The sequence below is a fragment of the Ctenopharyngodon idella genome, chromosome 13 (genome assembly GCF_019924925.1).
Source record: "Ctenopharyngodon idella isolate HZGC_01 chromosome 13, HZGC01, whole genome shotgun sequence".
NCBI lineage: Eukaryota > Metazoa > Chordata > Actinopteri > Cypriniformes > Xenocyprididae > Ctenopharyngodon > Ctenopharyngodon idella.
The window spans coordinates 19242501-19268781 of NC_067232.1; the positions used below are offsets into that span (position 1 = coordinate 19242501).

The window sequence follows — 26281 nt, forward strand, 5'->3', positions numbered from 1 at the left end:
TTTTTTTATAATGTAATGTATGTTAATGCCATTAATGTGAACACTATATGTTGAACATATGTATATAGGCTTATACCATATATAAAATATCTATAGTAATATTAGTATATATACATATATTAAAAATATTTATATGATGAATTTTTATGGTACTGAATGTTAAGGCCATATATGTTAACAATATGTGTCTAATTTATATAGAATAAGTTTATTTAAACAGCATATATGCAATGTATGCTTATAGGGTTTTCTTTTTAATTCTCTTATTAATTTTGAGCAACTTGAATTTTGTAATCCCCATTTCATAACTTATATCCGATTTCAAAACTATCACAATTTTTCTGTAAAGATTTTAGATTTTGTTTTTCATTTTGTTTTCAATTGGATCACATGGGTAACTGCAAAAAAAATGTGCATCCGCCAGCCGAAGCATGAAAACAGATCAGTGCTGATGAATGTGCACTGCGCTTCTGCTGCTCTATCAAATGATAAACAGTACAAGTTGCCTGATCCATTCAGATTTGATTCAGGATTTTGTGTTATATAGTCGAGTGATATGGGAACATTAAAGGTTCTGTGGTGAATCCAGCTTAAAACAGTTGAAATCGCGGAGGCCCCCGAAAAGCCGGGAGCCCCTAGTATCATCACCACCTTTCGCCCCTTCAGCGACGGCCCTACCGTGATATTACTAATAGGCCTACTACAGTTAAACACCGGATTCTGTGCAAAAACTATGGTAAATTTCATTAGAGAAATTACAATGGATAATTTAACAAAACAGCTTTAAAGCCTGGATCTCATGAATTAAGGATGAAGCTTTTTTCTCTTTTAAATATATTTTATGAACTTTGTAATAGCTATAATGAATTGTAATTGAAGTAAAATAAATTAAATGAGAGCCTGATGAAAGATAAATATCAGTGTCTTACATGAATTAGGTGTTCACTCTTCACAAATGTTATTGTTGCACTGTAAACCCGAATAAGTTGGGTTGCCTTAAAAGTTTAAGTAAGCAGAACTGGTAAATTTTTTTATTTTAAAAGAAATATTCATAAAACTCAAAACAATAAAACAGTTCAGTTTACTTAAAATATATCAGTTCTATGAACTGTTTTTTTCCATATAGAAGTCAAGGGTAACCAAAATGGTTCAAAATACATTCATCAAAATAACATCTATTATTTGTTTCTGTCCTAATTTATTAATTTATTTATTCCCATTTAAGGCCCTAACCCCAGCAAAACATCCACAGGTGAACTCATGGGCCACATGGGCTGGATTTTAGCCCCAGTCCAGGCCTGTGATGTGCACTGCAACACTGTAGGTACATGTCCATAACTTGTATTAAAAGATATGTTACAAATATATGAAACCATGTTTAATATATCTGTATAATTTTGCAATTCATATACATAATTTAAAATAATTTGTGAGCTGTTATCCTCCTTATTTCCTTCCCTATTTATTCTCCTTGTGTTCTCAGTCCTGTGCCAGTTCGTTGGGGTTGTTTCCTGTTGTAAATGGTTTCCTGGTTGGTGTTGTTGTGTGCTGTCATGCTGTGTTGTTGTTGTTGTTGTTTTTCCTTGGGGGTAGTTTTATTTTATTTATTTTTTATTTTATTTTATTTTTTTCTAATATGTTTCATATATTTTTATATATAGCTATACATATATGTGCATTTATGTTTTTACTCTATATGAGCATAATAGAATATTTCATATATGATACATTATGTCAAAATATGTATTATACATACATAAACAAATATATTTATATGGGAAATATTTATATGTCAATATATGGAATTGTTCTAATTTCTAATAGGTTTCATATATGTTTTTAGTTTATATGAGCTTATATTCCATATATTGATATTTCATATATGTATACATATGTGTATGTATATATATATATATATATATATATATATATATATATATATATAACATTACATTTCCGCATGGGCGAACTGTTAAAACTAGTCATCAGCAATTCTTCCTGTCTTACTTCCTGTTACATACCTACATAACAATGTAACCTACATAACAATCATAATTCCAGCCCTTGGTCTTCATTGGCTGCCTGCAAACAACTTTGACCCGCCCTCAAACTCTGTAGTTGTTGCTGAGACTGGAAGAGTTTGGCTCGTGTTGTCAACATGTTGCAAAGACACTGTTTTCAGCGATGCAAATCCAATTTGCATGCACTTCAAAAGAATGAGGACTCATGCTGGAACGCCATCTCTCCTGTTCATATCACTGTGTAAACAAGTGCTGAGGAAACCTCTGGAGCTGAAATTCAGATATGGTAATAGGCTTTTTGCTTCAGATACCTACTATAAACAATAGACCAATCACAACAGACTGGGCCGTCTGACCAGTCAGAGCAGAGTAGGCTCACAGAGAGGAGGGGTTTAGAGAAACTGAATCTTCAAACAAAACGTTTTCAAAATCACTAAAAAAATTAGGTGAATGAAGTGGGGTTTTTTTTTTTACCTTGGATGCATGTAACATTGCAGGAGACCAAAACAAAATTAGGAACCTTTAAAATAGCACAATAGGGCACTTTAAGATGACTGACATTGATAGTTATGGTTAAATTTGGCTAACTGTATAAAACAACTTTCTTAGAGTACCTCAAACAGTGGTTATGCTGCCTGACACCATGGTTATGTAATCGCTGCCAACTTCAGAAAAGATCAGAGCCTTTAAAGATGAGCTCAAAGGTTTTGTCATATAAAGCTTTTGCTGACTTATTTAGCTCTAGAGTAAAAATATATTTCAGTGTAAAATTGTTTTAATATTTATTTGCTGCCTGACAAACAACCAAACAGACCCGAGGAAGAAGACTCTAATGAAAAGCGAATGCACTCACGGACGATGCGGTTTCTCTCATTAAGGGTGGTGGTGGTGCTATCTGGCTGTCTGTAGAGATGGCTGTGCTGGTGGAATCGGGTCAGACAGGGCCGCGGTTCAGTCAGCGGAAGGGCGATGCTGTTAGAACGCGTCTCGGGGATTGTCATTCTCTCCCCAGGAGCTTGACTCTCTGCATCGGGTGTTTGCGGAGAGCTGTCCATGCGTGTAGCTGTCAGGGCATTCTGATAATGGTTACGAGTGATCTGGAAACAATGACATAACATACTGAGACAATTTTACAATACATATCTCATAATACTATAGGATTTCTATCATATAGTATGAATAATTACATGAGCATTATTTATTGATATTAAAAAGTATTTGCTTTAGTACTTTTGGAGCAAAACCAGAGAACACTGGAATTAAAAGCTTGATGAAAGTCCTTGGTTCATTCTCACAAAAAAAAAAAAAAAAAAAAAAAAAAAACTGTCTTTAAAGGATTAGTTCACTCAAAAATGAAAATTCTGTCATTAATTTCTCACCCTCATGTCGTTCCAAACCCGTAAGACCTTCGTTCATCTTCAGAACTCAAATTAAGATATTTTTGATAAAATCCGATGGCTCAGTGAGGCCTCCATTGACAGCAAGATAATTAACACTTTCAATGCCCAGAAAGCTACTAAAGATGTATTTAAAACAGTTCATGTGACTACAGTGGTTCAACCTTAATGTTATGAAGTGACGAGAATACTTTTTGTGCACCAAAAAAACAAAATAACAACTTCATTTGAAGCTTCATGAAGCAGTGTTTTGAAATCACCCATCACTAGATATCACTAGATATTGTAGAATAAAGTCGTAAAGTAGCTTTCTGGGCATTGAAAGTGTTAATTATCTTGCTGTCAATGCAGGCCTCACTGAGCCATCGGATTTTATCAAAAATATCTTAATTTGTATTTCGAAGATGAATGAAGGTCTTACGGGTTTGGAACGACATGAAGGTGAGTAATTAATGACAGAATTTTCATTTGTGGGTGAACTAACCCTTTAACATAAAATAATAATATCTTTTGATATTGGGGAATGTGAACCATAATATATGACCTAGAATTTTCTTTGTGTATTTCCCCCTCATCTAGCAGCCTGAAAAACTGTGAATTTCTCTCAGCAGAGTCAAATTTACCTTAATGATCTGTAGGTTTGTGAGCTGACGAACTGAATAGTCTGGTAAATACGGTGCTCCGCTGATGCTTAGTTGACCCATGCTGCCTCCATGGATTGTAGTATCAGAATGATTGAGACCGCTGCTCAGTGATGGTGACCTGTTGACTGGATCACAGTGATTCAGTTGATTATTGCTTAAATTATTGCCACAGATATTTAGACATTCCTTTCCCTTAAGAGTCTATAATCACAGTCTAGAATTTAGACAGTATAGTATATACGTATTGCATCTTTTTGTACACTTGGCTGTGGCGGAATCTTTCAGAAGTAATATTTTCACTTATTGATACTATTATAGACATTATTTTAGATGTATTTTTCAAAGGTAATATTAGATTTTAGAGTTGTTTTTTTTAAATAAAGAAACACATACAGGTTTTTTAATAAGGAAACACATACCTAAGTATGGTCTTACACACTTTTGAGTGAAATAGCCAACATATATATTCAAATTCAAAACATATATAATATTTAATTTGTTTGTGCATAAAAAAACTGAAAAATTATGAGAGAGATGCCGAGAAAAAACTCACCAGAGAGACATACTTTGACAATGACACTTAGCTTAGATAACTTAGATTTAACGCACATTTGTTCTGAATTAATCTCTTCAACAAGGGCTGAAGGCTCCATCCTTGAAGTTATTTTTGCATTTTCATGATGCTAAGCTTATGAGATTTTCATCCTTATATAATAACGTGCCAATTTGCCTGAGTGGGCAGACAAGAGTTTCTCTCCCGCTGTAATTACCCAAGTCTACTCTCCAAAGATTTACATAGCCGCTCTGTTTAGATTTTCTGCCTTAATTATCTCTGGAGAGCGTTGCTAGAGGGGTCACGTATGCTCTGCGCGCTCAACGCCTCTCAGAGTTTTTAATTGCTCATTAATGTTTTTACTGCAGGAAAACCTTGTTCAAGATATTCTGGAAACTCAAGTTGATTTATCTAATGAGGCTCTGTTCAGCTCCAGTGTTGAATTCTGACAATATTAAAGTGCTCCTATTATGCTTTTTTAGACATTACCTTTCATGTAGTGTATAATTTAGCAGTTTGTGAATGTAAAAGGGCTGCAAAGTTTCAAAGTGCACGATAAATGGAGTTATTGTCTCCTAAAAGAAAGAACAATTTTGAACTGCCTGAAATGAGTCATCAGTAATTCCAGCATTAATTTCTGCTCAACCCTACATACGTCTGTAACAAATTTTCATAATGCCAGCCTAAGGTCTTCACTGGCTGCCCATGAACAACGACGGCATGGTTACTGTTTCTATCACTGTGTATCAAGTGCTGAGGAAGCCTCCGGAGCTGAAATTCAGATATGGTAATGGCCGTTTTGTTTCCGACACACACTGTAAGCAGTAGACCAATCACAACAGACTGGACCATCTGACCAATCAGAGCAGAGTAGGCTTTTGGAAAGGAGGGGTTTATAGAGACCAACACTTTATCAAACTGTTTCAAAGGCTGCGAGAAAAAAGGTGATGCTGCAATGTATATTATGAGAAAATTCAAGTGATTTTTGACCTTAAGCAGCTGGTATTAATATGCGTTTTGGTTGATCGGATCACAAGTTGACGAGGGACACAATTACCCGTTTACACCTGGTGTCTCTTTTGTCCACTTTCAACTACTTCTGTCCTGATTTCTTCACGGGGAGGATCTACTATGGGCGGGTAAATGTATGGATCTTTCAATCTAAAGGACAAAATAAGTTTGCGCAATTTACTTATGAACGTGAATGGATATGATGGTAAAACATATAGAGTGCAGCAGCTTTCGTTTCTGCTCTGATAGCCACAAGACTGGCTGAAGGCAATGAGTGTGTGTTAGAAATCAGGAATGGTGAGAGAACATTGTGCTTGGTACATTTTTCGTCTTCAAACCAAATGTGGGACTTCAGCCGACAAAGTTTAAATCCCTTGTGGCTAGCGCGCTTCCCTTAATGTTTACACATTAAGTCAGTAGGCGGAGAGTAGGCGGTCTTTTGTGGCTGTTCGAACACATTCAACCACATGACCGTTTACACTATGAAAGGAATCTGGTCAAATGCGTTTTCGACTACCTCTGGAAGTAGTCGAAAGTGGACAAGCTCAAAACGTTTTACACCCCATTTACACCTGTATTTAGCATTGTCCACTTGTGATCTGATCGACCAAAACGTTTCTTAATACCAGGTGTAAACAGGGTCTCGGATGCATGTAGACCTCCAAAACAAAATTAGGAACCTTTAAAATAGCATAATTGGGGCACTTTAAATCAGTAAACAAACCTGTGGGTAGGATGGTCATGATAGCAGGTAAGCCGTAGTATGTGAACGGCCCATTTTCAAACTTTAGTCCCTCTTTACCGATCTCTACCTCGACTCGACCCTGCAGCCAGAGAGAGATGAATCACACATTTATATGCCAAAACCTTCTGAAATCAAAGTTTGCATTAATGAAAACTGAGCAAAGTATCATTTTTACTCCACCTGCAGTGGGGTCCAATAATGAATATGTTTTTATTTTGCATATGTCTTTCAATACACCGATCAGGCATAACATTATGACCACTGACAGGTGAAGTGAATAACACTGATTATCTCTTCATCACGGCACCTGTTAGTGGGTGGGATATATTAGGCAGCAAGTGAACATTTTGTCCTCAAAGTTGATGTGTTAGAAGCAGGAAAAATATAGGCAAATATAGGCATCTCCAAAATTGCAGCTCTTGTGGGGTGTTCCCGGTCTGCAGTGGTCAGTATCTATCAAAGGTGGCTTAAGGAAGGAACAGTGGTGAATCGGCGACAGGGTCATGGGCGGCCAAAGCTCATTGATGTACGTGGGGAGCGAAGGCTGGCCCGTGTGGTCCGATCCAACAGATGAGCTACTGAAGCTCAAATTGCTCAAGAAGTTAATGCTGGTTCTGATAGAAAGGTGTCAGAATACACAGTGCATCACAGTTTGTTGCGTATGGGGCTACATAGCCCCAGATCAGTCAGGGTGCCCATGCTGACCCCCGTCCACCGCCGAAAGCACCAACAGTGGGCATGTAAGCATCAGAACTGGACCACAGAGCAATGGGAGAAGGTGGCCTGGTCTGATGAATCACATTTTCTTTTACATCACATGGATGGCTGGGTGCGTGTGTGTCGCTTACCTGGGGAACACTTGGCACCAGGATGCACTATGGGAAGAAGACAAGCTGGCGGTGGCAGTGTGATGCTTTGGGCAATGTTCTGCTGTGAAACCTTAGGTCCTGCCATCCATGTGGATGTTACTTTGACACGTACCACCTGCCTAAGCATTGTTGCACACCATGTACACCCTTTCATAGAAATGGTATTCCCTGGTGGCTGTGGCCTCTTTCAGCAGGATAATATGCCCTACCACAAAGCAAAAATGGTTCAGGAATGGTTTGAGGAGCACAACGAGTTTGAGGTGTTGACTTAGCCTCCAAATTCCCCAGATCTCAGTCCAATCGAGCATCTGTGGGATGTGCTGAACAAACATGTCCGATCCATGGAGGCCCCTCCTCGCAACTTAAAGGATCTGCTGCTAACATCTTGGTGCCAGATATCACAGCACACCTTCAGGGGTCAAGTGGAGTCCATGCCTCAACGGGTCAGGGTGGTTTTGGCAGCAAAAGGGGGACCAACACAATATTAGGAACGTGGTCATAATGTTATGCCTGATCGGTGTATATATAAAAGACATTTAGGAATGTTTTTGTAGTGCTCTACCTGCAATATGAGGATAAAATAATCCACAGGCTTGTTACGCTGGAAGAGGTAGTGCTTTGGTGATCGCTTGTTTTTCTCGTCAAACTTGAGTTCCTGCACAACGCTCGGGTGCTTGATCAATCGCAGAAGGATCTTTTCTGAGAGATGCGTTGGCTTAAAAGGCTCTACTTCTACCGACAGGAAGGGAACAGAGAGAATCAATGACAGTGAAACACAGCATGATCCTTCACCATTTATTGATGATTTATGATTCTCCGCCAAATGAGTATATTGTCAAATGATCGTGGATACATACTTTTGGCCCTCTATAAACTTAAAACAACTTTCAATTTCATAAAACTTCAAATTCTATTAAATTGAAACTGTCTGAACTGATCATTAACAGGTTCCCACAACTGTGAATTGAGATTACCTGTGGCCAGAAAGCGATGTGTTGCGAGCAGAAGCTGTGGTGAAACTTTGACCTTCATTTCACTCTCTGACAGTTTAAATATGGAGAAATCTTGCTGTTTCCTCTCATGGTGAGACACTCTCCTCTTCGTACGGTTATCAGCTGCCAAGACACAACAGCAATGTATTATGTAGGCTTTACTTCAAACCAATAAGCAGTGAACCAGAGCATAGAGAATAAGTTTAAGATGTATAGACAATAAAGGATTAAAAAAGAAAACCGTTAAATTGATCTCCAGGCAATTTATACAATATTTAACTCCATACATTTTAATTAAATATAATGGAAGAATACTTTCAGGTCATTTTTGTATCATGCCTTGATTTTTGTTTTTCAGCACAAAATGAGTCAAGTGAAATGATTAGCCATGTTGTAAATTTAATAAATAAATAAAAATAACAGTAAATGTTGTACCAAAAAGACTCAAATATACTTGATTTGAATTAACATGCTCAACACCTTTGTTAGGGTTAAGGTTTTATTTATTTAGTGATTTATTTAATTTATATAGTAATAACCATAACTTATTTCCTAGACAATAACTGTCAAAATGTTCAATAGCTTTATTTGTAGTCAGGATTACAAGTAACGTAAGTTACAGTACGTTATCAGATTACTTTTTTTCAATTAACTAGTAAAGTAACACTACTATTTATAACAAAATATTACTTTTTCAAATAAGTAACTAAGTTACTTTGTTTTCCCTTTTATTGACTGACACCTCTTCTATCCTCATGAGTTGTGCTGGAACATCGAAGAAATCATTACATTTTTGGTGTGAAAGGGACTTTACATTTGCCAAAACTATAACTTTATTTATTTATTTATTTGAGAAAAAGTAACAGAGAAGTAATGTATCGCATTACTTTCCACCAAAAGTAACTAAGTAATGCAATTAGTTACTTTTTTTAGGGTGTAACGCAATATTGTAATGCATTACTTTTAAAAGTAAATTTCCCCAACACTGGTGACAACTAACCCCAGTCTCCCCCTATATGTCAGCATTGTTAATATAATTAAAAGCAATTTGCTTATTGCAGAGAACAAGCTTTGGCAGCAGACAAATAGCACAGAGTTCTAGAATCCAATTAATGTGGTAATTATTGCAACAGGGTCACAGTATTATTGACTATGCATGAGGAAGCAGCAGAGATCAGGGCAGGGTTTCACTCAGTCAAACGCTCTGTAATGGCTCTTTAGAGGAAACATTCTTCATATAATGCACCATTTTGTAACTTCTAGATATATTTGAATGTTCATCTGAAGATTTAATGATGATGGAAAGATGTGGCTAAGGATTTGCATGAGTGTGCCAGAGAAAATTTAAAACACCTACTATAAAGATCCGTTTCATCCACAATCTCAGATTTGATGATTTCCTCGATGACATCTTCCAGAGTGATGATGCCCATGACTTCGTAGAAAGGATCTCCATCTCCTTCATTATTGACCCTCTGCACGATAGCCAAATGAGATTTCCCTTTACAGTGCCAGAGAAAGACACAGGAGCATCAGGATATGCAGTTTAATTTTATGCTCATATTCCCCATCCTCATTTAACATACTAAAGCTAATTTCACAAAATTGCAGTGCTATTAAATCAATCCATGAATCAATAAAGTTATTAGGCAAAGTGTGCTAAATCAATAGTCACATAACTTTAGCAAATGAAGGCCTGTCCATTTGTTTGACCCTTTGGATGCATTGTTGCAGGAGTTGAACTTTGTCGCATACCATAAAGAGTGCTTGAAATGAAGGCTCATGAAGAGATTATCTATGACAGTTCTGAGGATCCAGACCTGACCTTATGTAAACAGTGCTGAGGGATTATGCAATGGGGTTTGGGAATCCCTGCGGCTCTGATGATAAAGCTGACCGAGCTAAAAACCTGGAATCTGTTGGAATTTGCTGTTTTTGAGTCAACAAGCTGCTCCGGCATTAATGGACTTTTCTGACATTAGTTTATGTTGCCCCATTTCATTAAATAAGTATGAGGCCTAACTATGTTTTCATATTATGAAGAAACACATTTGCTTTGTTTATATGCATTACCATTCAAAATTTTGGCATCAGTAAGATTTTCTAACACTTTTAAACACATTAAAGACATTTATATTTTTACAAAAGATTTTTATTTTTAAATAAATGCTGTTCTTTTAAACTTTCTGTTAATCAAGGCATCCTGAAAATAAAGTATCATGGATTCCACAAAGATTGTTTTCAACATTGATAATAATCAGAAATGTTTCTTGAGCATCAAATCAGCATATTAGAATGATTTCTGAAGGATCATGTGACACTGAAGACTGGAGTAATGATGCTGAAAATTCTTTATAGGAATAAATTACATTTTAAAATATATTAAAATAGAAAACATTTTTTTTTTTTTTTTCTGTATTTTTGATCAAATAAAAGCAGTCTTGGTGAGCTTAAGAGACTTCTTTTAAAAATATTTAACAGAATTGACTTGTTCTATACTTCCACAACATTTGCGACGTCCAACAGATGATTTGTCCAACATTTGAATGCATTTATATGTTAATAATGGCAATTCAATGTTTAGCAGAACCGAGGAGTCCCAGCATTAGAAACTAGAAAGTCTGGTCATTTCAGCAGATTGATTTATCAATATCAATATCAATATCAATATCTCTCGTAATGTAATGCATCTTTGCAAAGAGTCTGTTATTGAAATTTGGTACTGTTAAATCTACATTGGCACCAACAGCAAACCAGCAGCTTGTTTCTGCAGCAAAGAGTAGTATTTCATTTCACATGCAAAGTGGGCATTTATATTAGAATCTTAAAGGAACAGCAGCAAAAAAAGGTCACAAAAGCTCATGATCAGTGCTTACTGCTTATACAATATTGTTCACTAAATTCCCAGACAGAAGCAATAAAACAAACAATACATTCCAGCTTGCATTTCTGTTAATCATTAGATTTGAAATATCATTTCAGGCGGAGAGGATTAAATGATATAATCCTCAACCTTTTGATAGAGAGAAACTAAAGCCTCTCTCTCTGTGGTCTCCATGGTAGCGGCGCACACTGAGTGAAAGTGAAGAATTCTGCAGGAGTCAGGTGGAGAGCAAGGGCAATGCAGCACTCGGCACGATACTCCTCAAAGCTGATGTGCAGGGAACCGCATTACATCACTACGCTATTATATAACACAAGCACACACGCGGAGCCGGGGGGTCTGAGCCCACACGGATGTCCCTGCGATTCCCTCAGCTGCTGTGCCAGCAAATGAACTCGTTAAAGCTGGCACTATACTCTACTCATGTGATGCATGGCAGAGCAGTATGGTGAGGAATGCTAAATAAAGCACAGCGTGTAGCTGAAAATGGAAAGAAAAACACAGGAGAACTGATGAATGAAACGCCTGACTGTTTTCTAAGTTTGTTCAAAAGAATTTGTGAAACTGTATGCATGATTTATGTTAAGTGATATGGAGATGTATGTTTATGTACAGTATGTGTGTGCAAGTATGTGATTTTTTTTATTTTATTTTGATGCTTGTATGCATGTTGCATTTGATCTTGAGCTGAATTATACTAAACTATTATACTATTTTAGTAAATGTAAAGTCTGATTATTCATTCAGAATACAGTTAGAAATAAGAATTACATAGCTATCGATCCAGTAATTCGACACATGAACAATTTTTAGGGGCCAAGCACTAAAGATATGTAGGGGACCTATTGTATTTGTTTGTTTTCTTATTATTTTATGTTTTCTGCAATGGAGTCGACCCCTATAATTCTCTAGCACCACCAATAGTTCAAAATTTCACATATTTTCTGAACCTGTGCATGAAATAGATACTAAATTCTTTTATTTCATTCCTTGAGCTTGGAGTGGTTTCAGTTCAACTAGATTTTTTGCCACTTCGATTTTTTTTTTTTTTTCCTTTTCCTAAATAGTTTGCCCAGTTTGTTTTACCTAACCAGATCCTTTTCAGACAAAGCCTCAGCAACCTGAGCAGTACGATTTTTGGTTTTCAGCACCATTCTCTGCATAAATCCCAATGGAATTGTTAGCAAATGTCAAACAGAAGTGGTGTTGTAGCTTATGGTGCTCTTGCATACTGGCAGAAAAATTTGTACGAATGGTTGTCACAATGCCTTTATAGAAAACCACCTCAATTTAGTGTCAGCGCCACCTACTGTTCGAACATTAAGTTATAATTATATTTTAGATCATTTATATGTTAAGCTTTATCCTAACATGACTCAACCTTACAATGGGCATGCCATTGATGCTCTTGGTCCTTTTAAAATACAAAGCTCTGCCATGAAACTCTAGATGGCGCAGGCTGATAAGTTCTTAAAGCCCTGGGTATACTTCGCTTTTTTTACAAGTACGCACAGTCGAACGCACAGCCTTGCAAAGTATACTTCACTTGACTCGTGCTGAATATTGCTGTAAATTTCAAATATACAGAGGCATTGTGGGATCTTCAATGGTCGAGATTCAGGTAGCAGCAAGAGGAGTGATTTACAACTGTGGTAAGTGATTTATTATTTAATTTTCCCCCTCCGTCTTTGGTAACTATATATGTATCTACATTCGCGATTCATATTGGTAACCCCGATTGACGCATCCTCCGTCCGCGGGACGCGAAGCAGACTTGCGCGGGGTTTTCCTCAGCGCGGTCGAGGTAGGATCTCACATATTCCCCGGCGCTATAGCATAGCGGCTATGGGCCGAAAATAAATAATTACAAGCAGTTGGAATTCACGGGAACTTTGTGTTGATCAGCATACTTGGTCGTGATTATTTTATGGCGTAAATCACAGTTGTACAAGCAGACTGTTAACACGGGCCGAAACGAAAAAGCCTCGCGATGCGATCAGGCCACTCACGAGGTGCTGCCCCAAGCTGTTAACGTAACCAACGTGATATGTATTTGTGGACCTTTGCTAACTTAAGGTAATGAGAACACTTTAACATCTCTGTTTGATATAAAGTTTGCCTTGTATAGTTAATTTATTACCATAGCAAAACCAAATCTTTTTTAACTTGAAATAAAATGTGCTTCCTTTTTTGGTGAACTGTTTCTTTAAGAATTTTTTATATAGCAAATTACCATTGTATGTTTTAAATTTAGCATTTTGCTGAAAAGAATCATGGCTTTTAATTTTTAAGGAACTGCTACATTTTGACAGTTTTACCACTTCAATAACTTATTCTTTAGAAAAAGGTCATTTTATTCAACTTCACCTTTACCTGCTGTTCAGCATCTGCCTTATTTCACTGACTGGAGAGGGAAAGGTTGAGCCTGCATATTTCATTATCCCTGCTGTAATATGTTCACTGGAGGCAGAGGCTTCAAAGAGAGACAGGCTGGTTGCTCACAGTGTGAGGAAGCAGATCCTCTTCTCTCTCGCTCTGCTCTTTTTGTCCATATGGTCCCAAGCTGAGACACTGATTGGACCAAAAGGTCACTGCTGCAGCTAATCTGCCCTGATGTTTCTGTACAGACAAGCACTCAGAGGAACTTTCATTTAAAGGGAAAGTTCATCCAAAAATGACACTACCTGATTTACTCATCCTTACATCATTCCCTTCCAGTATGACCTAATGTCTTTACACAGCTAAAGCCAAAATGGTGTTGCATTGGCTGTTTTTTGGTCATTTTTGGAGCTTAGCCACAGTGAACTATCATACGTAAAAGAGCTCTATAAAGATTTCCATGAAAAAAAAAAAAACATACTTTAACAACATACATGTACTGTGTGTATTTGAAATTACATGGGGTGAGTCAATTATACATTTTTTTTTTTGTTAATTTCCTTGTTGGTAGAGGCTATTTACATTAACTCCGCCCACCATTGCCTGATTGAGCCAGACAAAATTACAAAAGAAATCCTATTCATAACCGGATCAGTTGTGTGGAGATCAGTGGCGTTAGCTTTTGATGTGACCAACCCATGATTGAATCTACCTTTTTGCAAACTCATTTGTCTCGCTTTTCCCATCACATATCAGCTCTGAGAGGCAATTTTTCTTAAATAAAAAATTAAGAAAATATTCAAAAAGTGGAAATAAACCTACCGGGTATTTAATAGTGGAAATAAAGTGTTTATCAGTGAGCCAGGAGTAGGTATAGGTAAGGGCTTTAGGGATGGGGACAATTAATGTCCCGGTAAGCCAGCATCCATTTATGAATTTAATAAATATAATCATATAAATTGAATATGTTATTGCTGCATACTGTTTTATAATATACTAGAATACACTGAGGTGCAAAATAGTATCTGCCACTATTTGCACTAAGTATAAATAGCATCTAACAACTATTAAACTGTGCAAAGAAAAAACTGCTGTGTAAATAGCATCTATCACTATTTGAACTTAGCTGTTGCCTTTTTTAGGGTGAATTATGTAGGCCTAATGTTTTTATAACTAATGTGTTTGTTATATCATTTACCAAACTCTTACAGAAAAGCAAAGAACACAGGCAATTCATTCTGCCATAATGTTTGCAGTATATTTGCTATGTTAGAACTTCTGAAACAAAAGTTTGCATGTCTGAATGTTTGCAGCAGGGATGAATGGTAATTAATTCATTATTGATTTGTTACATTTAGGGGTTAAACAGCTTGTCAATGGGACAGAAGCCTTAAATGGATAGTTTAAAAAAATGAAAATTCTGTCATCATTTACTCACCTCAAGTTGTTCCAAACCTGTCTGGTTACCAACATTCTTCAAAATATCTTCTTTTGTGTTCAGCAGCAGAAAGAAATTCATACAGGTTTGGAACAACTTGAAGTGAGTAAATTATGACAGAATTTTCCTTTTTGGGTGAACCATCCCTTTAAAGGGACATCATTGTATTTACCTGTAAAAGTTCATAGTAGTACCTTAAGGGTAAATATTGCTACTCAACGGTATTAAAATGCACCTTTTAGTGGTAGATAAGGTACAAAGTTGTCATTTTAAGGGTACAAAGCAAAAACCCCACTGAAGGAAAGAGTCACAATTTTTAGGTCACCATTATGGTGATCAGTATTTGCTTTAGTTGGGCTCTTGACCCTTGACTTTATAACATTAGTTTTTGTCAGGCTGCTGTAATCAAGGTATAGCAGCGAGACAAGCCAAGAGAAAATGTGATCAGATGTTGTTGGTTATGTTTTATCTTGTGACCTGAATCTCTGACTTAGGTTTACTCTACTGATTACAGCAGCCCTGTGATTCTATAGCATAAGCTCTGCCATTTTTAAAAGTTTCTCTGATTAACTTTGAACTACACTATTATTTAGACATTAAGAATCAGTGTATGAATCTCAACAATGGTGGCCATCAAAAAGCACGACACAGTGCATTCTGGGGCCACCAATCAAAACTCATCCATGGCTCCCAGCATGCATTGCGGCATGAATAAATTATGAGCTGAATTGTCTCAGTAATTTCTTTTATTCTTACTATTTTCTTTAGTTTTTAGTAGCTTGTTTTGTGATTTTTAGAGTTGATCTATTTATCTGAATATGTTGTTTGTAAAAAAAAAAAAAAAAAATTTTAAACTATTTTTGTGCAGAAACTCATATGCTGTAACATCACAGGGCTGCTGTAATCAATAATGTAAAATTAACACATCACCCATATAATCAGAGATTGTTCTTAGAATATCATGTCTGTACATGGTGATTATGTCTCTATCAAAACAAAATCAACACCTGAAGACATTTTCTCTGTTCTTTCTTTGCAATAACAAATGTGTTTTTAAACAAACAGTTAAAGCAGAAGGAGAAAAAAGAATTTTTATAAAGTCAAGAGCCCAAATACAGCAAACACTGATCACCATAATGGTGGCATAAAACATGTGACTCCTTCAGTGATTCTGCTTGTTATCATCAGATGTCTTCACTAATGGTCAATCATCACTCAATTAATCACTTCATTATCTCATTAACTTTAACATTGCGTCAGAGTTAATTTAATACTCTTGAGTGTGAACTCAAATAAACTCTAAGGAGAGTTAATTTAACACTGTGGTTTTTGCTACCGCCCAAGTGACAAGCTGCTGTACCCCTTTTTTTTCTGACAGTGAACAACATCAACAACACTGACACTCCATATCATTTGCAATTCCTAGGAATGTTTATTTGAATGGAGCGATTACTGAAAATGGGAGCACTAGGCGTACTTTGACCTCTGCGCTAAGTTTAATGAATTCTCTCAGACAGTCATGCTCTGTGGTACAAAATAAATTGAAGTCTTGCACAAAGATTATACTCAATCCAGGGCTAAAGTGCAGTGCAGTGTCATTCTGTGCTGAAAATCCTATTTTTGGTCTGGGACTTTACTTAAACTGCCCTGGATTCCTACAGCTGTTATGGAACTGATACTGTTGATGATCCCTTTACTATTTTACGATGTTTCATTAAAGTTTGGGAGAAGCACGTTCAAATGATCTATCCAATCAACATGTCATTAGCAATTAACACATCTATCCTATCAGCATGAGAGGAGGCCTATAATATATATATATATATATATATATATATATATATACACACACACACAGTCATTTTCATTCCTCAACAGTTTTTAGCATTCCTCCACCACCTTGATTCCTCACTCTTGCCTGGTTCCTACCACAGCCAAGAATACAGGGGGAGTACTCTGGGTTTGGGCCAAATACCGAGCCCGGAGCCCTCTCCTCGGACAGCACGCCAAATATGCCTACCATTTACTCTATCTGACTTATTTGTAAGTGTGAACTCATGAAACTACGTGTGAACACTTGTGCCCTGCGGGGATGGTAAATCTGGTGAATCTTATACCCATCGAGAGCGGTAAATCTGACAGGTTACTGCATTACGCTGAATTATGGCATTCTGCACCCTGCTGCTGCTCTGTAGCTTTGACTCTGTGCCTTCGTAAAAAACACCATCAATCTCAATAAGACATCATTACGTAATTGCCACTGTGATGCAGTAAAGGCCAAAATATGATTTCATAGCAGGCGTCAGAACGCATCACATCACTGTCTAGGATTTGTGCAAGGCAGGATCAAGAGAAAACTGTGTTCATCCCTGAATTCCACACGTCAGTGCTTGACATTAGTAATTCATGCAGTTTCAGGAAAAAAAAGTGTGTCAAAATATGTTGTCTGCATGCAAACAATCCCTGCTGCCGTGGCGAACTGTAAGTAATGATGACAGAATGAAAGTGGTTGCCATAGGAACAAATTCAAATTATTCAAGTCTAGGCTCTAGCCACTCTGCAGATGTCAGCTGAAGTTATAAAGATGAGGCTGATGCTAAATACTTAATTTGCAATGCTTGTCAAATAAAACCTCAAAAAGTCCAAAGTATTTTAAAACAATAAAGTAAAATATTAAATATACATAATTATATTTATATAGATAACATAACCAGAGGGCAATGCACCACTTTTAACAAGCAGATTTTCATATATAATGTCATGAAGTACAGTATGTTCTTCCATACACTGCCACTGAAATATATCCTTAAAGGGACAGCTCATCATATACTCATCTACTCATGCTTTTGCAACTCTGTATGCATATCTTTATTCTTTGTGGAAAACAAAATAAGATACTTTCAAAATGTGTGTGTGTGTGTGTGTGTGTGCACGTTTTTGTGACATATCAGGACACAAATTTTTATAATGACATGGGTATGACATAGGTATTACAAGGAGAGGGTGACTTATGAGGACATTACCCCATGTCCCCATTTTTCAAAAGGCTTATAAATCATACAGAATGAGTTTTTTTGAGAAAGTAAAAATGCGCACAGTTTCCTGTAAAGGGTAGGTTTAGGGGTAGGGTTGGTGCATGGCGATAGAAAATACGGCTCGTACAGTATAAAAACCATTACGCCTGTGGAATGTCCCCACAATTCACAAAAACAAACCTGGGTGTGTGTGTGTTAAAATATAATTTGATCATTTGAAGAAAGAAATACATAAAGGTTTGAAATGAAATGAGGGTGAGTAAATAATGACAGAGTTTTCATTTTTGTGTGAACTATCCCTTTAAAAAATCATATTGATTTTAAACGTTTTTCTTCTTCTTCTTCTCAGTCTGTATCACTTATTAGAACTTCACATAGCCTAACTAGAGTCCAACAGACATCTTACCTTTCTTGAACTGTTCCAGCATTGCATCCAGTTTGGTGTCATTAAAGACACAGTGCAGCGGGTGCTTGTAGAACTGAGTGATGGTTTTTAATGGGGTGCAGTCATCTGGATCAACAAATGCCAGATCTTTGACAAACAGAATATCAACAATATTAGACCTTTCGTTCTCAAACACAGGAATGCGAGTGTATCCACTCTGCATCACGTCTGACATGGTGTAGAAGTCCAGGATGGCATCCGAGGCCAGCATGAAGCAGTCATTTAGAGGGGTCAGCACATCTTCCACCGTTTTGCTCCTGAGTTCCAGAGCTCCCTGGATGATGTTCAGCTCCTCTTTCACCAGGTCATGATACGGGTCAGTAACTCTCAGCATAGCCAGTAACTTCTCGCGGGTGTAGAAGTTGCTGATTTCCTGGTGCAGCATATTGTCTAGGAGTTTGCTGATGGGATATGTGATGGGGAAAGTCAGCAGCATCAGCGTCTTGGTCAGCCACACGGTCTTGGACGCGATAGCCAGCCCGTGCCTGGACGCAACGGAGTGCGGAAAGATCTCTCCGATGAAAAATATGAGAAAAGTGCACGCTGCAGTGCAGACGGACGTCACCCCGAGGATCTGGCACATCCAAACCACCAGGAAAGTGTTGGTGAGCACGTTGCACAGCACCAAGGTGCACAGGACGTAGTTGCCGTGTTTGCGCACCGATTCGATCTTGTGCGCGTACTTTTGCTCCTTGTCCGTGCCGCTGTTCTGCAGCACTCTGAGCTCCACCGGGTCCAGCGCGAGCATGCTGATCACCAGCCCGCTGAAGAGCGCGGACAGCGCCAGCAGCAGCACCGACAGACTCGCTTGCAGCCACCCGTCCGCATGCGGCGGCCGCTCCACCACCGCCAGCCAGAAGTCTCGCGTCCGGTAGTGCTCCCACTTGATCCCGTCAAAGGCGCACATGGAGTAATACTTGATTTTCTCTCCTCTCCGGAGGTCTTTGGCGAGCAGCTCCACCAGGATGGAGTTTTGACTGGAGGCTGACTTGAAAGAGCCGAGGAGCTCTATATCCGAGCTCCTGGCGCTTTCCTCCACGCACAAGTTGCGTTTGGGATGCACCTGCCCGTCTCTGCCCGGCTCCGGTTCCTCTATGAAGGCGATCCACGGCGCGGCCGTGCCGCCGGAGCTGCTGATAGTCCGGTTGAGCCTCTGCGGGGATGCTGCATAGTACACGCGTAACATGAACCGCGTCCCTTCGGTGGCCTTCAGCAGCCCGTCCTGCACGGACAGATCTCCTCCCGTATCCTCCGGTCGGAAGCCCAGCAGCCCGTGGCTTAGTGTGGGGAGAGCGGAGGCGATCAGGAGGAGCAGAGGCAGGAGGCATGGTCCGGGGATGCGGTGCTGGAGGAGAGCATCCGCAGCATCCGCAGCCATGATGCTGAGTGGGTTGTAGAAGGACATTGGCGAGCTGGATCACGTGGCGATGACACACACCCACGGACACACATATCTACTGTTTGCCGAGTCAGTGTAACAGCTGGAGTCTCGTGTAAATAAAAATGACACCGCAGTGACGTCATGACGCGTTGCAGGGCTGCAAAACAGTCTAAAAGAAATGCACTGAAAAAATAGTAACATTTAAATGAAATGGGGTGAAATCAGGCAGAAATATCTCTTTTACCACTTTTTACAGTGTGGGCAAAACACCAGAGATGGTGTGATACAATGTCTGTTTATTTTACAAGTGAAAACCCAGAAGGTCGGTGGACAGATATACAGATAACATTTAAAACTTTCTTAATAAAAGTTATCAAAGTATCACTGAGAAACTCTCACTCTTGTTTGTATTAGATGACTCTAGAAGTCTAGGTGAGTTCTGGGCTTTAAGATTGAAAATTGTGCTCAGATTGTTTTATTAGTAAACCAGGAATACAGGTCCAAGATGCTTTATTGTATTGTATATTATTACAATATTTTGCACTGTATTGCGTGTCCTGTTTTGTAGCTGATTCGGACAGTGGCTTCAAAAAGTATTTAATAAAACAACATAAAATGCATGAATTTTTACTGCATCACAAATATTGCATTTCTAAAATAATAATAATAATAAAATAAATAATAAATTAATAATCCAATAAATATATTCTTAGTGAATGTAATGCAGTATTCATCCTGAGGATTTAACATAACGTTCGGTAGACATTGGGGTGAATACAGGTAAAGTAGTACTTAAGCTTAATTAACTTATATTCTTCATTTAATCAGCTTTAAATTAATCCTAGAATTAAATTACATTAATGGATTATATTTTACACCATATGTTTTACACCCACCATACCTGTATTCACTCTATGTTTACTTTCCAAAAAAGGCATTAGTACAAAATTGTATTCTATTCTATTTTAAACTCAATGCAAAAACCTCAACTCTTATGTGGAATATAACGAGTTTTCACCACGAGGTGGCACTCTATCACAATTCGCCTCGACTTTTCAATAACTGAATGCCACTGAATGATGGAAACTTCTAGACAAGTGATATTTGATTGATGGACTAGAATGAACAATTGTATTTTCGCAACAACTTTACAAATAGTGACATAAGAACAACATAGATATATAAACAATTATTTTATAAAATTATTGTTTTTTTTTAATAAATATATTCAGACATGCATACAAAACACATAGACCTCAGTGTGCGTGCGTGTGTGTATGTGTGTGTGTGTGTGTGTGTGTGTGTGTGTGTTTGAGGTGCTGTTAATCACGTTTGTAAATCTAAGACTGAACTAATTTGTTATAGTTCAATCACATTTTATAACACAATCTTCATTGATTTGCATTCCGTTTTTCGTTCCCAAAAGCAAGAAATTCGTTGTGAGGGATGTTTGTTATATTATTTCTAAATGTCAAAAAACTCCCTTCGCCGATAGCAGGGTGAAACAATACGTTGTGGTCTCATAAACACTTATTTTATTCCCTGAGTGTTTGGAGCCGCAGGCCTAAAGCAGACAGCCAGTGAAACACCATTCCGAACAGTTTACGAGTAAGATAAAACTATAAGAAAAAGAAGAAAATGGAGATGTTTGGCTGTGTGTGCTAACCACTTTCGTCTGCTCAGCATCACTCGCTTCCACCTCGTAAATCAGAGACAAATATGTGGAGGGTTTTTCTTTTTTTCTCTCTCTCTCTCTCGTATTGCCCACGACTCGTCAATATTCAGAGCGACCCGTATGTAAAGCCTTGACCTTGTCGGGGGTTTCTACGGAGGGCTCACAGGACAGTTAGCAGGCTCAGGAAACTTCTAACTAATAAGATATTGATGGTCCATTTAGCTGAAATGTTGCACGTCCTTCAGGAGCCTGTTTGGAAACAGTGGGAGTGCCGTGCTCGGATGGTTTCACTATACAAGACTATATTTTCTGTTGTTGTAAGAGAAGAGGGAAAATCACGGCACAAATATAAAAAGGCTATACATATATATCCAGGCTAAAAAGAATATAAAAAATGGAAAACAATGCAATATTTAGTGCGTATTTAGTTGTTTAACCCAATGCATTTTAAGATTACTATTAGGACATTACCAAGATTGTTGCTTTCATATAACTCTGTTTTATTTCTGCTGAAAATAAAAATTATATTTCATATTTCGGCAAGACATTAATAGTGTTCATGAACTTTAAACCAGGTGAGTGGACAATTGCCTATTATTACATTAATAACTGAAAATGTCGACGTGTTATTTTTTATATATTTAGCCTATATGAACTTTCACAAATTACCCGACCAAAATAGTAGGCTATATGCAAACATATATGTAATGGTAGCCTACTTTACAGCTATGACGCAGCATCACTAATAACCTTCTGCTCTTTAGTTTTTAATCTTTCTCTTCGCATCTTGTCAGCACACTCTTGTCATTTTAATAATTAATAATGTGCGTAAATATTATATAAACTTCGAACAGAAATTACATTTAAGTGAAGTTGAAAAGTTTTCGTCTTAAAGGCATTGTAGCAAGAACTAAACAATTGAATTCATTATTTAGGATATTCTAAAAACGTGGAAGCATATACAATTTTATTCATGTTTTTATTGACTTTTTCGAAAGGATTGTTTGAAAAGTTTTAACCTCGCACTGTTTTTTTTTCTTTTCTTTTTTTCCCCTCTTTTTTTTTTTTCTTTTTTTTTTCAGAAGGGGAGCAACAGATGCACAATTATCTGGACTCCTTTATAGGCTATACTGTTTTGTTTTACATACGTCTATAAAGACGACGGTATATTCCTGACTGTTAAACCTATTTGATATATCATGCACCCAACGGTGAGTTCCAGTTTTAGAAAGCTACAAATGCACTTCAAAAGATTTCTCATATAAAACTTGATAAACCTTGTCATAAATCTGTAAGGTTAAAGAGAGGCGCCCTGTCTGGTTTTCTGCCAAGAAATATACTGTAAAAACAGCACAGAGTCTTGTTTTCTTTCTGTTTTGTTTTATTCTCTGCAGAAAGCGGATGAGTAAGTGAACTGTCGCTGGACGCCCGGAATCTTAGGCCAAAATTTCAGTCATAAAAAAGAAAATCACATGGTTCCCGTTATTAGACAACTGCGTCATGAGTCAGGTGACAGAGCGTTATTATTGTCTATATTGATCTGTGCAAGTCTCAGGTTTAATAAGAGCATGACACATGTCAATCACCAGTTGAGATGATCGCATGCCGGTGGTGTGTCATGGCAAAAAAAGCACCCTACTCATAAAAACGAAATTTTTATAGGCTAAGCCATATGTTAAGGATTTTAAATTCAAATAATTTTAAATTCGGTGCATAGGAAAGCGTTGTGAATGGACATCTATTAATAGTTTACTGTAGCTTATGTCTTTACAATTACTTTATCGAAAAGATGGAAAACTAGTTCAAGTTGGTGTCCTTTGTAAACGAATATTTCAAAAGGATAAAACAAGCTAATTTTTCAGACACAAGGAGCCGTTAGAAGAACACGAGGTGAATTATAGCTCAATGTAGGTAGGCTATATGGTTCATGAAATTATTGTTTCTTTTTGTTTCGTATTTTTTTAAATGCTAAACAGTTTGCTTCCTTCGAGACCATCAGTCTCGATATGTATAGTAACAAAACACACACACAAAAGATCAACGGGTTATTAATTTTTTCATTTTTCTCTCTCTCCCGGAGAAAATATGTTTTCCTCCTGTAAATATGTAACGGTTATTATAATTATATATTGTATTTTATTCTTTAACTTATTTTATTATTTCCCCCCAATAAGTGATTTTTATAAGAAAAATATATATTTGCGAGTGAGTGATCCATATCAATTTGCCTTATTTTATTATTTTCCCCAATAAGTGATTTTTATAAGACAAAATATATATTTGCGAGTGAGTGATACTTATCAATTTGCCTTTTTCCTTTTGAAGAAACCCTCATATTTACACACTGCATAACTGTAAATGCGCATCAACATATATCAACTTGTAAATTGGTCAGCGACGACGAAAAAACACAAAACAAGTTGTTTTATATTACTTAAATTGCAAGTCTGCGCGATGTTCATCTTAAGCAACTTTTAGGCTAATTCTTTTTGCGTAAACTTATTAAAAAGAAAACAAGTGGCAGTCATTCACTATTTGCAATCACTCAAGTTCAACAATAATATTCCATCGTTCTAAGACATCGCAAACAACAGGACTGAATTTTAAAATAAGGTGAACAGCTGATTAGGCTACATGTGGTCATTTTGACAGTCACAAGTTTTTTAGACGATTAAAGGAAAATTACATATTGATTTAGTAATTGAAATTTAATTTTTAGTAAATAGAAATAGCAGAAAACAAGACTACAATCTTAAAAAATAAATGTTTCAATTAGAACCAGAAAGGGCTTTTTAGCTTGATTCCATAGGATAACCTTTTTACTTATTAAAAGCGCTTTAGAAAACAGCCATATGCTGGTGTTTAAAATAAAAACAGCATGTGAAGAACCTATAAACTTAACATCAGTAACTTTTTAACTCCAAAGACCCATACAACCATAGTTGTGGATATAAAAAGAAGATTCTTTGCTGAACCAAAGAACCCCTGAAGAACCATAGCTTTTCTGTTTGCTTCTATTTATGTTATTTTGTTATTTTTATCTTTTTTCGTGCAGACAGAGAAATTCTGCTTCAGACACCCTCACCAGAAGACGCTTCTGTTAAATAAGAGTCATCTTACCTTTAAGAGCCGTTGCGTTACTACAGAGGGCGGTGCAGGGGCAGCAGTGTGATGGAGGCTGGCCCTGGGGCGTCAGTTTACTCCAGCTAACTCCAAAACAGCTGAAGACAGGGGGGCTGAAAGAGACATCAGCGATCCTCGCTCAAGGAGGGGCATAAAAACACTTCAGGTGCTTTTTTGATCGGGTTTTATAAGGAGATCTCTGCTGGATCTCCCTCACTGCGCTCCGCCCGGTGCTTGAGGACAGAAGATGCCCAGGCAGTTCCTCTGCCCAGTGTTCGGCTCGTCACTGTGGTTGGCACTGATACTACAGTCTCTCATTTCCTCCGCCGCTACCTACAGGAGACCAGTGTCCGGAGGGAAGAGACAGAGCTTTCTGGAGAGAACCTTGATTTTACTGGACGTGAATACTCGAAGCCCGGTGAAAGTTTTGAATGACAACTTCCTCTCGCTGCAGTTGGACCCATCTATCATAAAGGATGGCTGGCTGGACTTCTTAAGGTAATGCAGTTTTGCAATCGCATCCCCCGCCTGGTGATGCTTTGGTGATGCTGATTTGTTTGTGTTGATTTAGGAAGACCAGAATTGCCTGTTGGAGAAGCCAGATGTGTTTTGGAACACGGTAGCTGGTTTAAAACTAGTAGACAATGTCGGACTAGCAACATACAATCTTAAAGTGGTCAAGCTTGACCAGATAATGACCAGCTAGAAACCATCTTCCATGTTCCAATCACAGCTACCCGGCTTAAACTGGATTTTCCAACAGGAACACAACTAGACATTATCAATAAATCTTTCCAATAACATACTACCTTCTCAAACACCTAACAGGCTACTGATATCTAATAGCATACTACTTTTTAATCTATCAACCGCTTTCTTAGTAGGCTACACAACCCAGCATTTTTCTAAAAGTAGGTTACCAACCCCTTTTGCTCTTGTTAGGTGTTTAAACTTACATATTTGGTCGCGCTCTTTGGAAATGAGCTTTTCTGTACATCTTATATTGTTATCATGTAAAATACCACGCGTTTTCGCACTCGTGGACATTAATTTTACACGTAAAGTAGAATTTATCATGTTTACTCGCGAGGCTTAAAACAACATCTGTTTAATCCCAATGAAACAGTGTTGTGGGATGATGTTAGTCCATGATATCTCTCTTAAGGGATCTACTCGAAGTGCGAATAAGAATTGTAGCGTGAACCCTGAATATACATACGCGCAGATTTGAATGGTTGTGATAATTTGCACACCAGGGCTTGACCTGGAAGTGAATATGAGTGTCCCAGCCCCCAGAGGAGAAAAGACACAAAAACATACGGAGAACCGAAATGTAAGTGTCTTTTATAGACCCTAACAGGTTTGAGTATCGATATAGCCTAGTGTTTACTCCCGATATGTAATCGAATAATTAATATTATAGTCAGGATGAGGTGTTGGAATAAATATAATCAAAGGAATTTAAGAAGTGGCCCACATAAATCTGAACCCCAATCTGCTGTCGTGGCATTATTGTTCGTTTTCTGTCGTGTACAGTGCACGTTACAGCAGATTTATGTGGTAGGCTATAGCCTTTGGGTTTTACATTTTGCGTAGCCTACTTCGTTTCATTATATGTATGGAATAAAACCAGGACCAAATAAAAGCGTAATTTGACTTTACTATAGGACACTTACCCACAACTTTAAG

General features: G+C 37.6%; 2 protein-coding genes across 4 annotated transcripts in view; one reads left to right on the top strand and one right to left on the bottom strand.

Moving 5' to 3' along the window:
• Positions 1 to 20370, bottom strand: part of LOC127525143 (metal transporter CNNM1) — a 34606-nt gene extending 14236 nt beyond the window's left edge. The window contains exons 1-7 of the mRNA XM_051917474.1: positions 18375 to 20370; positions 9590 to 9733; positions 8215 to 8355; positions 7803 to 7972; positions 6351 to 6450; positions 4042 to 4187; positions 2875 to 3118 (exon numbers count right to left, since the gene is read on the bottom strand). Coding sequence (XP_051773434.1) covers positions 2875 to 3118; positions 4042 to 4187; positions 6351 to 6450; positions 7803 to 7972; positions 8215 to 8355; positions 9590 to 9733; positions 18375 to 19818 — 2389 coding nt within the window. The 5' untranslated portion in view covers positions 19819 to 20370. The remainder of the gene's footprint in view (positions 1 to 2874; positions 3119 to 4041; positions 4188 to 6350; positions 6451 to 7802; positions 7973 to 8214; positions 8356 to 9589; positions 9734 to 18374) is intronic.
• Positions 20371 to 24602: 4232 nt separating this feature from the next.
• hpse2 (heparanase 2) overlaps positions 24603 to 26281 on the top strand; it is a 99259-nt gene continuing 97580 nt past the window's right edge. For all 3 annotated transcript variants that reach the window (XM_051917475.1, XM_051917476.1, XM_051917477.1), the window contains exon 1: positions 24603 to 25090. In XM_051917475.1, the coding sequence (XP_051773435.1) occupies positions 24840 to 25090 (251 nt within the window). In that variant the 5' untranslated portion in view covers positions 24603 to 24839. The remainder of the gene's footprint in view (positions 25091 to 26281) is intronic.